The 18,196-nt window shown below is 36.3% G+C and overlaps 1 protein-coding gene across 1 annotated transcript; it reads left to right on the plus strand.

Moving 5' to 3' along the window:
• The first annotated feature begins 1,720 nt into the window (after positions 1–1,720).
• Positions 1,721–17,432, plus strand: HTATSF1 (HIV-1 Tat specific factor 1). The gene is made up of 9 exons (XM_062584750.1): positions 1,721–1,914; positions 6,200–6,404; positions 6,704–6,751; positions 7,775–7,929; positions 9,239–9,402; positions 11,014–11,113; positions 11,639–11,728; positions 12,236–12,373; positions 12,735–17,432. Exons 1-9 carry the CDS (start codon positions 1,747–1,749, stop codon positions 13,017–13,019), a joined length of 1,353 nt encoding a protein of 450 aa, XP_062440734.1. The 5' UTR covers positions 1,721–1,746; the 3' UTR covers positions 13,020–17,432.
• The last annotated feature ends 764 nt before the right edge of the window (positions 17,433–18,196 follow it).

Genomic DNA, 18,196 nt, shown 5'->3' on the forward strand with positions numbered 1-18,196 from the left:
CAGTCTGTTGACCAGCCAGTTAACTTATGCTGGTCTCCCCTTTCTGAGCTTCATAGGCTCAGGATTGTATCCTTGATTTTATTATCATTCCAGTGTGTATGACAGGAAAGATATATTTGTTCCTGGAATATTTATTTCCAGAAAACTCCTGTACTGAATATCATTTTCACTCCAGAGTAGAAAGACTGCTTTACCACTAAAGTCATCTGGCAGCCAGCCACTCTCAGCTTTGATGCAACTGTTCAGCTAAATCTTCATTTAAGAAGCCTGCATCGTTTCAGTGTCTAGATTCTACAGATCTATGTTAAATGTCACATAACAAAAAAGTATGTTCACTTATACTATAATTTTTTTAACTATATGCTTTAGCAAATAAATTTGCTTTTGATGTAAAGCTGTCTAGATTACACTCTGAAAACCACTAGATGGCACCAAATGTATGTTTGTATTAGTACTTAAATGTATTTGCATTAGTATTTAAAAATAACTGATTCAAATAAGAAAATTCTATTATAATATTAAAATACCTAGGATGAAATACCTGCTACACTGACAGATAACAATTCAGCACCTTTCATTAATTCAAACATTTAAAACTTGAGGACAAGTTTGATCCCTTTCACAGTACCAATGTTACCACACCCTTTTGGGAGAGAGCTCCAGAAGCCATAGGTGAAGATAAGACCCTTGCACCACCTTCTTCCAGAAAGCAGATACCTGTACCTGCTCAAGTACCTAGTGCCTCAGAGCAGTGGCCACTTCTCACTCGAAGGCATCAACTGCTCAAAGCACCTCTACCAGCACCTGTACCAACAGAGGAGCAACAACCAATGTAATTTTAACACTTAGCACACCATTTTAGTGTAATCTACCTCTTATTTTCTGTCTTTGCTTCTAGCATGATGAAAGTGGACTCTCAGTCTCAGTGAAAGATGACTGCCAAATAGCTGCAAAGCAACTCACCTGACAGCAGCAGTGCAACTTTTCAGTTTTCCAAGGTTCAGCAGTGAAGCATGTTACTGCAGCAAGTGCTTTCAACACTTCACACCCCCTAGCAGGCTTTTATTTTAACATGTAAGTAAGGCTGCACCTCGGCAAGGTGCCCCATAGACAGAGCCCAGCAGCACCCCTCCTTGCCCCAGGACAGGTGCCTCAGGGCAACCGCCCTCGCGCCAAGGCACTGCCAAAGCAGAGCCAGAGCTGCAGCCTGAGGGGAAGGGCCGGGGAGGGGGGGGGGACAGCGGCTGCCTTCGCCTCATCGAGCACAGGCAGGGCGGGCGACAAGAGCAGCTGCGCCACAACCAGAGCCCTCGACCTGCCCCAGAGGCGGGAAAACAAGCCCCGCCCCCTCCCCCGTCTCGCGCGTGCGCGCCCGGCATCAACGGCTCAACGTTCTCCGGAAGGAGCAGACAGCCCCCTCGCCCTCCTTCCCATTGGCTCCACAGCCCCCCACGTGACATACCAACCGGCGGCTCAGTGGCTGAGGACGGGAAGGGAGGGGCAAACCCGCGGGGCCGGAGCTCACTTCCGCTCCTGCGCGCCGTGGGGCTGGCGGGCGGGAGGGTAGCGTGAGGCGTTGAGGGTCCGCGCGCGCTCCACCGCTCCCGGGTGCGCGTGCCCGCGCCCGTGCCCGCGCCCGGCCGGTGCGCGCGGCCGAGGGGGCGGCGCGGGGCGGGCGGCGGCGCGGGCGCCTAGGCCCGGGGCGGACGTGTCGGCCGCCCCGGCGGGGCCCGCGCGCGGGCCGCCATGAGCGGCGAGGACGGGAACGAGGAGTTCTACCAGCAGCTGCAGCTCCAGCAGCTCTACGAGGCGGAGCGCGGCGGCGAGGGCGAGCCCGACCCCTTCACCTACGTGGATCCGGCCGATGGGGCCGCCTACGAGTGGGACCGGGAGAAGAAGGCCTGGTTCCCCAAGGTGGGCGCGCGGGGCTGCGCGGCGGTTACCGCGCGCGGCGGAGGGGCGGCGGCCGCGCCCCCGCGGTGCGGAGCCGCCGGGGGGGCCTCACCCGCTCCCCCACCGCTCTCAGGCAGCAAAACCATAAACGGCGGCGCCCATCGGCTCCTTTCTCCTCCCCTCCCGTGGTGGTTTCCGTCCCCTGGTCTGCAGCGAGGTTGGCCCGAGGGTCTCAGGCCCTCGTGCTTGCACACGCGTGCTTGGTTCGTTCTCTCCCTGTGGCGTGCTTAAGCCTTCCTGAAGAAGGGTGGGAAGGAAGAACGGTTCATTTTAGATCTCTGCCCCGTGCAGTAATCCTGGTTGTCTGGATTCAGTCAGATGAGCGTCTAATGCCAAAACATCTGTAGCATTGAAACACTCCTGAGCGGGCAAAAATAATACAGCTGGTGTTGTCTCTATCTGTAACCTTACAGGCAGCTTTCTGCTCTTTTGTTGGGGAGCTTGGCTTTCTTCCTTGGCTGTGAAGCCTTAGAATTACTTAATTCCCTCTCCCAGGCCTGGCATTAAGTCACAACTATATTTGTGACTTAGTTAGTACTGCTATTAAATTAATATGTCAATAGAGTTAGTACTGCTATTGACATATTAATTTCTTTATCGTAGTAGCTGTTGTGATATTTGCTCTTCTGTTATGAGTAGTAAAGCAATGAACTACTTTGTAAACAGATCTAAATAAAAATGGAATAATACATTCCTTTTCTGTTTTGTTAGTATATGAAAATTTTATGTGTAAAAATTTGTTCTCTCTCCTTAGGTCTTGAAAATATGCTTGAAAAATAAGTGTATTTAGTTTAGAAGTATTCCACAGAATGGAAAAAATAGAAAAAATGTTACAACTTTAAGTATTAAAGAATAAAAAAGCTCCATGATTTCACTGTAATACCTAGTGCCTCAGTTTTTCAAGATGAGACACCAATTTAGTGTGTTAAGCCGGTCTGCTGAATTGCAAGCTAAAGAATAGTTTTGATAAACAGTAACAGTGGATGAAATTATTTCATTTACAAAAGTATTGACTTTTCATGCCATATATTTGATAAATTATATGTGACAATTTTTGTTTGTACCTCTAAGTTCATTGTGTTTCAGAGACTCTTGAGTGAGAATGATGTCTGTTATTTCAAGTTTATATATGCGTAAGCCTAGTAAGCTGTCCATGCATTAAATGGCTTATGGAGGGGCAAAAACTTGAAAAGTCCAAAGCCACAAAGTGGAGTTGTGGAGAACTGAGAATCCCTGGCTCTCTTTGGTGTGCTGTATCCAGTAAAACTTCTTTGGTGTGCTGTATCCAGTAAAACTTCTGAAAGTTTTCTTTTTTTTTTTTTCCCTCTTCCCTCACCTCTTTCTCGCCTTCCAACTTTTTCCTAAATCTCTGTTTTCTCAGGAGCCATTGGTCTTCCCTAAACGTCTTAAATCTTCATCGTGGAGAAGAGTGAGGTTTTTTATTTTGTTTTTTTTTTCTTGATACAGCTAGTGAGAATAAATAACAAAATCAACAGCTGATTCCAAGTAAAAAGATATACCTGTTTCCTGGTTTGAGGGATGTGTTAGCTGCTTAGCAACTCCTCTCCTATTTGCTTCCCCCTTCTGAATCTGGACAAATTATAACAAATTATGTAGGAACAGCAAAGTTCATAACTAAATAAAATATATTGTAGAAATTGATAAGTAATCATTGTGAAGTACTCGGTGTAGCATATAGATCACTGAACTAGCGTTCTATAGAGATCTATATGGCAGAATGTTTTTTATCACAATAAATTTAAGAGACTAGAGGATTCAGAAGTTGCAGTTGCTTTTCTTTTTCTACTTTACTTTTCTAACTAAATTTCCTTTTCTCTGGCCTCTGACAAATGATTAAAATATTTTGACTGTTTTAAGCAATATGTAGACTAGTATTGTGACTGCTAGTTTACTTTGGGAACAGTGCTGAACTTCTGCTAATGCACATTTCAAAGAAGTGCAAAAAGTTGTGTAGTTAACTTAGCATTTATTAGAAAAGTTTGGAGACAGTCAAATCTTTAATAAAAGTGCAACGTGTGTATGATATGATTTTTCTTTCAATGGTGCTCTACTGGTGGACACTAAACACCTTTCAGTAGTCCTTTGAAACAGTACAAAATCACATGTTGAATTTGTTTGCTTTTGTGGTTTCCTGTGAAAAGCAAACCTCGGATGTCTCTTGTAAGCCTAGACTATCTGTTCTTTGTTCAGTTAATTGATTCCTTTCCACTTCGGTGTGACCAGTACTTAATTATATGCTAGCATGTCCTTTAGTGTTGTATTTCTTTTCCTATAAGCTTAATTGCCCCAAACTGTATAGCTATAGGGGTACAAAGATAGAACTGATCTCTCTCTCTAAGTTTTCCACCACAGTTGGGTTTCAGTCCCTGAAAAATTGTGAGTTCTTGTTTTGGTTGGTGTCACGGAATGAGTTTAAGTTCCAGTAAAATCCTTTATACTTGTGTGTCACTTTTGCAAAAATACATTTAAAAATAATTTCAATTATATTCGTGGTAGTATTTTAGTGTATTATGAAAAGGTAATTTATTTGATATTTATAAAATTTGACACTCCACTCAGGTTTTTCCTATATATCTTTTTGGTTTAAAACACTATATGTTGCTTGGCCTAGGAGAGGTGCAGTACCAGTTGTATTAACGTTCCAGATCAGATTAGTTTGTTTAGAATTAGCCATTTAAAATCATTAGTCTAGTGAGAAGCTGTAAAGAACATTATATGCTGAGAATAAGTTTAACTTTATGTTAGACTGTGGTTTTCCCCAAAGACGAAATAATATTACTGCAGAAAGGTGGCTGCTCTTAAGAGATTAAGACACTGATTTATCCTTAAGATTTCTGATGAAAACTAATAATGTTGTTCACCAGAAAGTGTAAAAGGTTATTAATTCTCTGTGTGTCATCAGTTATGAAACTAAGGATTTTCTAGAATTGCTAGTGCCAAATATAGTGAACATTATTGGAACACTTTTTTTTTTTTCCTCCCCAAAAAGTTCATTGTACCCTTACTGCCTACTGATACTGTGTTATGCCAAGTTATGTCCATAAGAGCGGCTACTTATGTTTCTGATACGGAGGAGAGCTACAAATCTTGTTTAGTGTAGGAGCTATTTCATATTAACTGTAAAGGAATATGAGACTGCACAGCATTTTGCATTATTCATGAGAAGCCTGTTGCTGTCAATTCTGTGCATTTGGCTTGTCAAAATAAAAGCTTTTAATTGAAACCTTGAGCTTCAAACCAGTACAGAAGGTAAGAGATTGGATCATCAATAACATTTATTACTGTCCATTGTGTCACTTTCTTTTACAATAGCTTACTGTTGAAATTAAATTTTGTTCTCCTTTGTGTACAGATGAAGCAAGCAGAGCAAGAATCAATCAGATAAAATTTTCAAAATTTAAGGCTCAATTTTGAGGAAAAAAGTCATTTCAGATTATGGAATTTTCAAAAAATACTTTATAGTGCAGTGATGTTTGTAAAATCCACTGTGATGTATTTTTTCTTTAGATTGTTCCTAGTGGCTGGCATTGAAATTTAACTGGCTGAAAGTATTGTGGGTAACATAATGTGTTTATTTTTGCTCTCAATAAGTCTTGTCCAGTCTTACCCCAGTATAGTTTTGACTGGTGACGAATGATACAATTATTCATCTATTAGTATTACATAAAGTATAATATACATCCTTATAAACAGTGTATTAATATATGGCTCAATCTAAGTGTAATAGTTACTGTCTATCAATATAGATATATTTAATCTCTGAAAAGGTTCCTATAAAAGGCAGGTGTCCACAAATGTCAGTGAAATTAATCATCTGCAGATAAATTGTTGGCTTACCTTCTGTGTCACTTTATCTGTTCAACATGATCAGGAGTGCTAGGTTTCCACCCTCGGGCAAATCCAACTTAAGCTGTAATCGGAAAGCTTTGCTTGAAAAAGGCCAGAACTTGTGAAGTGTTTGTTTAAAAACTTCATATGCTGTATAGAATTAGTATGTTAGTCTAGCTCAGGTAACTCCTGAATAGATTATTTTTGCTGTTCAGTATAGCTTTACAAAGGTAATTTAAAATAATTTTACAATATTGTGTTTGTCTGTGATGCTGGATTAGTAAATGGCCGTGATTGATGAAGGCTATTTCCAAAATACTACCATTATTAAAACACTAGTAATCCTGAATTTGTAGATCTTTAAAATTTTGGATTAATTTTCTTAAATTCTTTTCAGATAACGGAAGATTTCTTGGCAACGTATCATGCTAACTATGGCTTCAATGCAGATGAGACAGACAGTTCATCCACTTCTGGCACAGCAACTGAAAGTAAGCTACCAGTAAGTTCTAAGACATCAGGAACACAACCATCAGCAAATGAGAAGGGACCACAGCAAACTGATACAAAACAAAAATCAGAAAAACGGAAGCTTGAAGCAGGTAGGAGAATAAAGGGTTCTTTTTATACAGGCTACAAACTAAATGGTACTAAGTGAAAAGTGCTGGTTGTTCACTGTTATGCATAGCAAAGAGAGTGTGTTCTGAAAATTCTCTAAATGATTTTCTTCATAGATATCCTTCCTCATATATGAGTTGGAAAATAAGCAAGTTAAGGAGTGTTCTGAGTTTTTCCCTGTGCATAATTAAAAACCAATGGAATGTAAACATCAGAAATGCGTTAAACATGAGAGCGCACACTAATGTATTAGCATAACTGGATTAAAATTCTGTTTTTTTAGGATGGTTTCATGTTGAAGATGACAGAAACACAAATGTTTATGTGACTGGTAAGTCACATTTATTTATATATTTTGAGCTAGTTTGAAAACTAGAAAAGTTTGTAGCAAGATGGTATGTCGAAGCTACATGTCACATAATATGTTTTCATCCTCATTTTTTTTTCTGATTTTATAAGTACATAATTAAAATATTTTGATAAGAACGAGCAAAGAGCAAGTACAAAACAAGCTGAAGTTAGGGTGAGCAAGTAAAGGCGAAGCTGACGTGAAATGATCTATGTGTTTATTACAGTGTATCTCCGCCTGTTTTGAATATCAGGGGTGCCGGCTTTAGGTATATACTTACAAGTAGTAGTGAACGTTTCTCAAAATCCTGACCAATTTTTCTTCACTCTTGTTCTCAACACAAAGGTATGTTTTGTTGTCTGAGCGGTCACAAAAATGTGCACCTTGGAAGTCTCAAACATCATTATTCAGGCTAAAATTACATGGAAAATTTTTGTAACTTTTCTTCTCCATTTCTGTTTTTCTTTGTCCTCAATTCAAAGTTCAGACTTTGAAAATTCCATACATTATCAGCGAGAATTGCAATTTTGGTTAATTTAAGGGTAGAGGAAAAAAGTCTTCTGTTTATTAGGATGTTTTTGTCTCAAATCCCTAGAAAGATGTACAGTGGAACTTTCAGTTTGGGGCAAGCTGTCTATATTCACATAGATCATTGTGTGCACTGCAACATTAGTTTCATCTTATCTGCTATGTATAACACTAAAGCTCTAGATCTGCATGTTATATAGCACAAAAATGTCACTGTTGAAGTTGCAATATAAGAAGCTACACCTATTTAAAAATAAAAACATTCTCAAAGTATTAGTATTAAGGTACTGTATAAAAGGTAGTAGGAAAAATAGTGATCCCAAGAGCAGTGGTTTATTATTGTCTATATAAAACTTCATCATTAAGCTTGGTATCTTTTTTTTAGTGGAACACTGGGTTTTTTATGTTCTAGTGGTACAGAAGAAAAGCTGAACCATCGAAACATATTCAACAATTCCATTTTAACTTATTTTGTAGGTTTACCTCCAGACATTACAAAGGATGAATTTATACAAGTCATGTCAAAATGTGGTATCATTATGCGAGATCCTCAGACAGAGGAACACAAAATCAAACTTTATAAAGATAAGGAAGGAAATCTTAAAGGAGATGGCCTCTGTTGCTATCTAAAGGTCAGTGGTGCACTGAAATGCAGTATTGCTTTTTGATGAGGATATTTGACATACAAAAGAGTCCTGAAATACCTAAACTACAACTTAGAATTTAGGCGTCTGTCTTAGTGATCTCAAAAAAACCCCAATATCTGCTTGTACACCTTGTTTGCTTCCCCTTATCCAGACCCCACTGAAAACACCCTTAGCAGCTACTGGGCATGTTGAAAAGTGTTCCTGTCTTTTGGTGCCAGTGCTCAGCTTGGGCGTTTTCTGCTGAAGGACTTTTGGATTTTCAGACTAGACGTGCTGTGTCTGGCTGTAGGTGTGCCAAAGGGGCGTCTCACAAACAGGGATATGTTCATTGGTTATAGCTATAGCTGTTTTTATTCAGAGCTGCTGCTGATGGTACTACTTGTGTGGCAGTCCAGTGGTCTGTTTTCTGAAGACTTCTACATTCTGTGCTTGAGCAGGTTTGAATTGTAACTCCTACAGCCAATGAGTATGCTGATAATTGGGTTCATTGATATTATGGGAGATGGAGTGGGAATGCCTTCACCCTTTACTTTGAAAGTATGCGACTGTATAGCCAAGAATACAGGAATAATGAAATGGAAAGGAACTTACTGTAACCCTGTAGTTAGGGCCCTTAGTTGAGAAGAATAGTGTTTAAACTTAGACCCAATTCCAGAACTGTTCTTGCGTAACAGTTCAGGTTGTGCTGGTATACTGTATATGTGCTTCATTTGCGGATCATTTGGAAAGTTAGTGCATGCTAGTACAGTCTGCTGTAACTCTGCAAGAAGTACCAGGTAATACTAACGCAACTGCCTTGTCATCTATACTAGCTTTATGATGTTAATAGTTAAAGCTGTTTAATATACAAAGATAAAGACAGTTTCCAGTCTAAAGAACTTCTAGGAAATCTGTTTAAAAATGACTTAAATGTCTGCTGCTCTAGGAAGTGATAAAATCTTTACAGAAAACTAACCTTCTGTAATTTTTTATTCTCCATTTTAAGTTGACTGAGCATTGCAGATTTATGAAATACTTGGATGAAATATAAGCCATTGCTTTTGGGAACATTAATCTGCTGTACCAATAGTGAAGCAGTAGTGGTTTTTACTTTGGTATAAAAGACATTGTAAGCTCAGTGCATTTTAATAGGTTTTTTGTTTGTTTTAGTCAAGAGACTTGGGACAGATCTGACATTTTGGTTTTCGATGTCAGGGAACTGATTCTTAACACAGTATTCTAAATTAAACCTTACTAGAATAATTTGGCTATGCTGCATGCTTCAAAGCTTGTGCTCTGTTTTATCTTCAAATAGAGAGAATCGGTTCAACTTGCGTTGAGACTTTTGGATGAGGCAGAAATTAGAGGCTATAAATTGCATGTTGAAGTTGCAAAGTTTCAACTGAAGGGGGAGTACGATGCAAGCAAGAAGAAGAAGAAATGTAAAGACTACAAGAAGAAGTTGTCTCAACAGCAGAAGTTTGTATTTTGTTTCTTTCAATAACATTACTTGAATTCCTTAAGTGTTGTCAATAAAATGCTTCTTTCTCTAAGATGGAATGCTAAGAGCTATGCCAACATTGCCATTGCTTATCAAAATGAAATAGCTTAAAAATACATATTTGGACGGGAAAAACTCGTAAATGAAATGCTGATAAAATGAACTTCCTCATAATTGTCAAATTAGATAAATATTTAAAGAACCAATGTTCCATCAGTTGTAGAAGAAAATTTTGTAACTCTGGGTGAGCTAAAATACTTTTTTCCCTAGTATATGAAAGCACAAGTCTTGTCACTAAATTTAAGCCTACTTGTGTAAGAAAACATTAGCTTTCTTCATAGTCTTTATATCATGGTTTGCTAGCTGCGAGTGGCAAGAGGTGCTTGTCTCCATAGGAACAAACATTAAGGCTTTTTTTTTTTTTACAGATTTCCTCAGACATCTGCCTTTGGTATAAGATACAGTATTATTTTTTAATTATATATATGCATTATTTTTAGCTTTAATTTTTTCTGCTTTTCAGAACAAAAAAGCTCAGATTTAAAAAAAATATGAGAATATAAGACTTCATTATTTTAATGAAAGCAGCAGTCCACTAAACATTTTAAATAGTACTGCAAATATATTTTGCCATAGCAAGTTGTACTAGACATTGTATCAATTAAAAGTAGCTGGAAATGTATCTACCTCAGAGATTGTCAGTTCTTGTTTTAAGAAGTCTCCAGTGGAGAGAGAAATAGCATAAAATAAAGAAGTTGCATTTGACAGCAATTTTTGTGAATAAATGAACAAATTATGCTTTTCTTTTAGTCACTTAACTGTTTTGATCTTACCTTACACAAATTCACTTCAGTTGGTGTTCCTTTTGAGTTGGAGAGTATAATTTACTTGCAAAACAACCTTCATTGGAAATCCAGGTTATCTTCAGCTGAAGTAACAGATACAAGAAGGAACTTAAACAAGATCTTTTTTTCCTAAAGATAAGATTTTGAGATTTAGAAGTGTAAGTGAAACTGTGTCCATTTTTTGTAATAGGATATGAAATAGATATTTCTACAAGGATAATATTTGTAATGAGAAAGCAAAGTTGTAGAGCAGATGCCCTGAAGTATATTGCAAGTTTGTGCAGCTAGCTAGCTTGCAGTAATTTCTGGTAAGCCTGCAGCTGTTCTTGCATGTTTTAAATGCAAGCAGTAAAATTTTACCAAAATGAATAATAGATTTCATTTCTTACATAATGAGTCTTCATTTATAAAGGATGTTAAAATACTGATCCTGTCTGAACTGATATTAGGGAGGAATTAAAATCTGAGCGTTCAAGAAATCGCTTTGGTGTTTAAAATTAAATGCTCAGAAAGAATTCAGAATTTTAGTACCATAAAACTCCAGCTGCTTTGTAAGAGGAGAATTGATAAAAATCAGACTTCTGTCACATTTTTAGAAGAGTAATTTAACTCTTTGCATCAAAATACTTGTTTTGGTTGATATATTACAAGGCATACCAGATTAATGATTTTTTTTCAACAAATACTTGTAGAAACTGAAGAGAGCCGCAACAATATCTTCTTACTGTTGCTTCATTTCATTAGACAGCTGGATTGGAGGCCTGAGAAGAAAGATGGTGCAAGTCGAATGCGACATGAACGCATCGTTATTATCAGGAATATGTTTCACCCAAAGGACTTTGAGGTAGGGAGATAAATTTTTTCTGACAAAAATGATGCTGTTTAATATTGTCTGAACTTTCTATCATGAGGAACTTGGTGAAATTTTGAGCAGATGAAAATGAATATTAAGCTTAATTTCTAGCTATTTTTTTCTCATACCAAGCCTTTGCTTAAAGTTGATTCATCTACTCATTCTATTTTGATTCATAAAAAATGAGAGAACTATTGACAGCAATATTATTTTTTTCAAGTCATTTTTTCATCAAGTTTCTCCAGACAGTATTACTTAGGGGATGGAAAGAAGAGTAGGCAGTAACTGTGTTGAAATGGAGAAGCCAACACAAAGTAGATTTGCTAATAAACAGCCTTTATTAACTCAAATAAGGGCTATCGTCTCCAAATGGTTTTGAAAATATATAGTAACATGTTTTAATTTATACACTTGTTTAAAAAAGAAAAAAGAAAAGAAAATTGGCATATGCATTCCAATTAGTGCCTAAATTTATGCTTATTTTATTGATCTGTGTGATGTGTGATTGCACTGCAGGAGGATCCCTTAGTGCTGAATGAGATCAGAGAAGATCTACGGACAGAGTGTGAAAAGTTCGGACAAGTAAAGAAGGTTCTCATATTTGATGTACGTATTTTTACAAGTTGGGTTGCATAATTATTATAATGAGTAAAGCACAAAATATCTCTATTTCTTTAACTATGAATGATCAATTTTTTTCTTTTCATGGGTTTATTTAATGCAAACTTGACATAATTTTTCAGTATTTTAAAGTTAGATATTTTAGAAATTAATTTTAAAGCACTTTAACTTATGTAAAGGTAAAATCTGATGCTTCCCACTTACTTGGATACAAAACACACATTCAGAAGTTTGTAAGTACAACTGTTTAGATTTATTTAGCTAAAGTAGCTAAAATACTTGTCTCTTGTGAGCTTTTTTTTTCCTCTCCAAAAACTGTTCCAAAGCATTAAGGTAATCTTAGCCAATAGAACAAAATGAGAAAATTTGTGCTTTTCAAATGAGATTGTGTATGTTCAGCATGAAGCTATATCCTTATCTTTTACAAGATGATCCAAAAGATGTTGGAACAGAGGTACTATTCAGAAAACTAAAAGTTCTCTCTCCTTACAGAGACACCCTGATGGTGTGGCTTCTGTGTCATTTAAAGAAGCAACAGAAGCTGATCTGTGCAAACTAACCCTAAATGGAAGGTGGTTTGGTGGCCGTCAGCTCAGTGCTGAAACGTGGGATGGTGTAACAGATTATCAGGTAGTCTTTCATGGTGCTACTTGATCAAACTTGAAGTCTGTGTGTTTGACTTTTTTTTTCTTTTTTTCTCCTCATCTTATCTGCAAAAACTGCAGGGATGCCTCCAAAAGATCATTCTTAATTGTTCATTCTAACAAAAATTTAAAGGACCTGTTTCACTTTAAAAATGTTATGTTAGAGATGTAAACTTAATAGAGGATTAATCACTGGATAAATGGATTATTAGCTCACAGCAAACAGGTCCTATTGAAATCTTGAGGCATTACTGCAATATAAATGTCATATAAGTTTATCCATGTAAATGTATTCACTCTTACGTGTGTGGCTTTTATAATGATGTTTATAAACCTATTTTTAATAGGTGGAGGAGACTGCAAGAGAAAGGGAAGAAAGGCTCAAGGTGTGGGGATCCTTTTTGGAGGATCCTGATGCAAAGGAGCAGAAAACTACATCTGATTCAGATTCTGCAACAAGTAGTGTTAAACTGCCTGAGGGCAGACAACCTTCAAAAGTTAATGATGCATCTAAAGAGGATGTAAATGATGGAGCCCGTAAGAGAGAGAATAATGATGAGGGCATTAATGAAGATGGTGCTCCATCTACAGACAGCAGTCTTGCAGGCAGCGATGATGAAGCAGATACATAACACCTTTAATGCTTTATGAAAACATGATATTTAGGGTGATGTTTGAGTTTATCCCTTGCTTTTCTGGGTGACTAAGACAATGTTCATATGAATATGTGCATACTAGGATGTCATCAGCTGTGTACTTTGAAATTTTCATTAGAAGCAGTATTTAATGAGGCTCTAAAAGTTTATATTAATTGGCTGTTTGGATAAAGTAATTCAAGTTGGCAAGAATGCATCAAGACTGATCAGGCTTCTTTTGTTCTATCTTTGCTTGTCAGTGTTTCATTATATAAGTGTGAAATATGTTCAGACACTTAAGTTCATGTAACTGTAATGAAGCTTTAGTAATGCAAAGCTATTACAAGATTTGTGGGTTTTACTGTTAACGTTCGCTGTACCCTTTGGAACTTGGTGTCTTACTCTTAAAAGCTACTGTTGTCCTGAGCACTTTGGACTGTTTTACAGAACAAATGCTATGATACATATAGGGTGAATGGATTGGAAATGTTACACCTTACACAGCAAATAATGGAGTAGTACAAAGTTGCACACTCTATGAATGTGGAAAGCAAACGAGGTTGCCATAGCCAACATTAAGCAAACTGAGTGAAGAAAAATGATTAAATCACATTGTTGAATATATAATTTCTCTTCATTCTGCTCAGATCTTCTGTTGATGCAAAGAGGCTGGAATTATGACAAGGGTACTAGAAATGCATTAACACATTCTAGGCTGTAATGTAAATAAGACATCTTAAATTCTTACGGTTTTGTATGCTGTAGGCATGCAAAATTGGCTTTTGAGTTACAGATTTGATCTGTTTTTGCCTTAATGTTAGAGTAAGGATTTTCATTTTAACTTTGTTAGGGTGACAATTGAGTTCTTTTCAATATAGCTTTTTTGTTCAACTTTACATGCTTTTCGTGCATGAGACTTCTCATATTTTCATAAAATTTAAAGAGTTTTGACAACTTAATCTCCGATTTGTTGGGTAAATTTTAGAATACCGGAGAACAGGCTTTCAAAGGATGTTACCCTTTTATATGGAAAAAGTAAATGTTAGACATAAAATGCTAGCCCCATCTTAGAAGTATTTCCAAAAGTAAGGATTTAGGAGACATTCTAGGTTTAGATATATTAATAAGTATCAGGCTTTCAAAAATAACTTTGGGGGAGCTGTTTTGAGCATGGCATTCTTTATTTAAACCAATTATTTTTATTTTTAAGGATAAAAGAATACAGATTTAGGCACTGAACATTTAAGTACTGGCGCTAATTCCATAGTGCATTGTTCATGTGGATGGCTATTAGTGCGCATTTGTAAGGAGGATTTTTAAATTTTTTTAAATTCGTATTGGATTGCGAGAAATCGTAGATGCTAATTCATATATTTATTTCCATCCTAAAGTATCCAGAAACTCTGAAAATTGATTTTTCAAACTTCATGCTCTGGGGTTACTATCTATATTTTTCCAGAAGTCTGTAGGGTAGATACATCTCAACTATTTATAATAGAGATTATGGGTAGGTTATGGCAACAAAAGTGTGTATGTTAATACTTGCATTGTGGCTATAAATGATACCTGTTCATGAGAAAATAATCAGGTCTAACAACACAGGAGATGGTTCAATTCAGGGTTTAAAATATTAATGTAAACTGGCATGACAAATTCTTTAGTTTTCATCAGTTGTATAGTAAAGGAGAGCTGTAGCTCTTGGCATTTAAGGAAGACCATTTTCTCATCTTTACAAGTGTGTGAGTTGTACATTTAAGCAAAAAAATGTTTGAACACTTCAGGGAATCTGAAATGTAGGCTGGTTTGTAGCTGCACATAGTGGTATATTCAGATTACAATCTCTGGATTGTGTAAGAACCACAAATCTTTGAGGGCTTAAAGTTTTAATATATTAAGTGTAATTTAGTGTGGTGGATATTGCTTTCAGTGCTCCTTTTTTCTTCCAGCTTCTAATCTCCAGGTTTTAGATCTGTTAGACTGCTGTGCTTTGTTAGCTTTTTTCTTTTTTGAGAGCCTAATCATATATAACACTAGGCAGTTAAGTCACCTGTTTTACAGTGGAATTGCAACTGATACAAGAAAATTGACAAATGTATAAATATTGTACAGTTCTATAAAGCCTTATCATGGTATCAGATATAAAAATAAGGTTAGTATTAGTGTTAAAAAAGAAAAAAGACTTTGAAAAATAAAGAATCAGTATATGTGCAGTAACCTTCCTCTCTTCTACTGATGTGCAAATTTGGCTTGATTCATAAGTCAAATGTGATGTTAGCCTTTTCATCTTTTCCCCTAGACTTTACACTGAAGCAGAGCACCAACAAAAATTGAGACCAAATGCTTTACTTGCTTTCCTACTAACAGGATTCTTAAGAAAATAAAAACTATTTTCCACCAATATATGTTGTTCTGAAATGCGACATTACCCTTAAACTGGTATTTTCCTTTGTCTACCTCTTTTATTCTCCTAGTAAGATTTAAAAATATATTTTTATAAAGTATCCATTGAGGTATTGAAGCATTTAATAGTTTATGAAGAGGTTAGTGCAACTGTGATTTCCTTTTCAGTAGTTTTTCATGGAGACCAACTTCTTATTCAGACTGCTTTCCTTTTTAAATGATACAAATTTTTATAAATTAGTCTGAACATAAATTACAATTTCTCATAAGAGGTTTTATTTTGAATTACAAAAATGAAATTCTAGTAGTGCAGAGCAGTAATGTTTAATATCAAACTATCTATTTAAAGCTGAACAAACTTGAATTCCTTTCTAAACTTGTAGAGTTTTTTCCTGGCTGAGTATCATTGTAAATAGATTAGTAAGAGGTTAAAATCCCAATGCAATTTTCACTAAGCTTGTTTTTAATTTAAGTGCTTTCTATTGACTTCCCTGAAGTAGTAATCTTTCTTGAGAATACAGGACTAGCTTTGTAATCTGCCTTGCTCATCAGAAGTGACAAAATGAAACTTTATGCTTAGTTCCTAACTTTCCTTAAGTTTCAGTCCAGTCTATTGCGTTCTTTATCCCTTCTGATGTTTTTTATTTCTTTTTCCTTCTACCTTTTGGTAAGAGATTCACTTCAAGAAAAGTTATCTCCTTCTCCTAGTATCTTATTAAAACACTATCCAGAAGCAAGCTGAAAGCCTTTGTGGATAATCATTGTAGGTCGTTTTCAAACTAAAGAAGTTGCTATTTCTACTCATTGTCAGACTGAAGAAATGGATATAAAGCCACATAAATAAAACAGTAGGGAAAAGAACAATAATTATTGTTCTAGTAAAGAATATTGACGAATTGCTACTTCTGTGTAATTCAGCACAAATAATGACCTTTTTTTAACCACACAATACAAAATCAGTTGCTTAGCTTGAAGATACATTGGTAGTTTGCTTTACAATCAAAGTGATTTACTCGCAAGGTGACTGAACGGAGTTACAAGTATTCGTCCAAGATTAGGTGGTTTAAGGAGCGTGGCCAAGGTAGACATCTGGAAACAAAAAGCCCCAAAAGAACAGATGCGTAAGTTGTATCAGGTCCTTGAATGTTCATACAACAGCTGTAAAGAGAGAATTTAGTTTCATTTTGCATCAAAATGTTTTATCTGTTTCTCCTGCTGACTCTTTTTAATTACTTTAACTGAATTTCAGTCCCTCATGCAACTTGCACCATGTATAAGGATTGCAATTCACTTAAAATCATTAGTAGGTTAAATGCAGTGCATTTTAGCTAAAACATGTCCTAGACATTATTCAGTTAAGGCTAATCTATTTACAAAGTTGAATATTTAGTTTAATTTACTTAAGAAAACTTAAAGGTATTGGATGCTTCATATAAGCCCAAACTTGTCTTTAAATTTTTTAATAAAATCAATACCTACGGTCTGAATGCTTGAACTGTAACCAAATTCTAAAAGAGACACATACCTGTAGATTTTAATTGGATTTTAATTTTTTATTTCTGAATTTGAGGAAACATACTGCAGTATGATAAATGAATTATGTAAGTTGTGTATTTGTGTTGATTTGACTTGTGTGTATTTTAGTGCTCGTTATACAGGGCTTGAAGTCTTACTGTGAAGAAACTCTGAAAGTTCTGTAAAATATTTATAGAAGTATGAAATCTTTTGCAGCAAATTGTTTTTTTGCTTATTATGTAATATCAAAGTATATTGTTAGATTAAACTTTTCAATAAGTTGACTTGGATTTTTTCTGACAGGTTATTTTTTCTGAGGAGTTAAATTGATTTTCAGTTCTCATCTTTTAGGAAAGAAACACTTGGAAAAACTATATTTTAATAACTTATAGCCCTGTGACAGCATCTGAGAATCTCTTGATTTGTCTTGAATTTTGTTTCTTAAAGGGGTTGTGTTTTATACTACCTTTTTAATAAACAAACTCGTGAACAAAATGTCTTTCTGATTAGTTCTGAGAGAATGTATTTGTTTTACTCTCCCCTCCCCCCCCGGGAAGTTATAAAATATAAAAATACAGCATTTGCTGCACAGTGACTTCAAGTCATGAAGCATACGTGTTAACATGGAAGGATTTAGGACTGCAGTCCATCATACACATCACTAGCACTGTTCCTCTTGGTGGGTTTTGCCTCAGATTTTGTTCTGGCTTGGTATTATTATGTGACCGGCATGAAGATAAAAGGAGCAGGAGGAGTGACTGCAGAAACTATGGAGTTGAGAGATAAATCATTGAAATCTTTATATACCAGTGTAGGTATTGGTTCAGAATGAGCAAGCAGAGTTTCAATTTTTATTCTCACAAATGATTATAATCTTGTTCAGTCTGTTATTCTGAATGCTTAAAACAAACAACAAAAAAAATTAATTGCCTCGATTCATAGAATGCAAAGGAACAGATGATAATCCCATTTTTACCTAGTAGTTTTTTGAGCATTCGTCTAGGGGTTTTGAATTGATGCTGTCTGCTAACCACGTGGGTGCTTTAACTGCCAACCTATTGGGAAATTCTTGAACAAAGACTTCCTTGAAAAGCTTTAGCAGAATAGATTTCTGCTGTTTAATTTTTTTTAAAAAAATAATAAAAAGAGGTGGGGGGAAGAGTTTAGGAGAATCAAAACCAAGTGATTCTAAGCTGATGTTTATGACGCTTGCCTTGCAGATTCCAGTCCATCACTCTATTTATGCAAAGAATATGCAT

This window comes from Rhea pennata, chromosome 11 (genome assembly GCF_028389875.1).
Source record: "Rhea pennata isolate bPtePen1 chromosome 11, bPtePen1.pri, whole genome shotgun sequence".
In the NCBI taxonomy this organism is placed as follows: Eukaryota; Metazoa; Chordata; class Aves; order Rheiformes; family Rheidae; genus Rhea; species Rhea pennata.

What these genes read in the sequence shown, in the direction of transcription:
- HTATSF1 (XM_062584750.1), top strand. Translation starts at nt 1,747, where the DNA reads ATGAGCGGCGAGGACGGGAACGAGGAGTTCTACCAGCAGCTGCAGCTC. An exon ending in AGAAGGCCTGGTTCCCCAAG is followed by an intron (nt 1,915 to 6,199) that starts GTGGGCGCGCGG and finishes AATTCTTTTCAG; the next exon opens with ATAACGGAAGATTTCTTGGC. An exon ending in ATGGTGTAACAGATTATCAG is followed by an intron (nt 12,374 to 12,734) that starts GTAGTCTTTCAT and finishes TATTTTTAATAG; the next exon opens with GTGGAGGAGACTGCAAGAGA.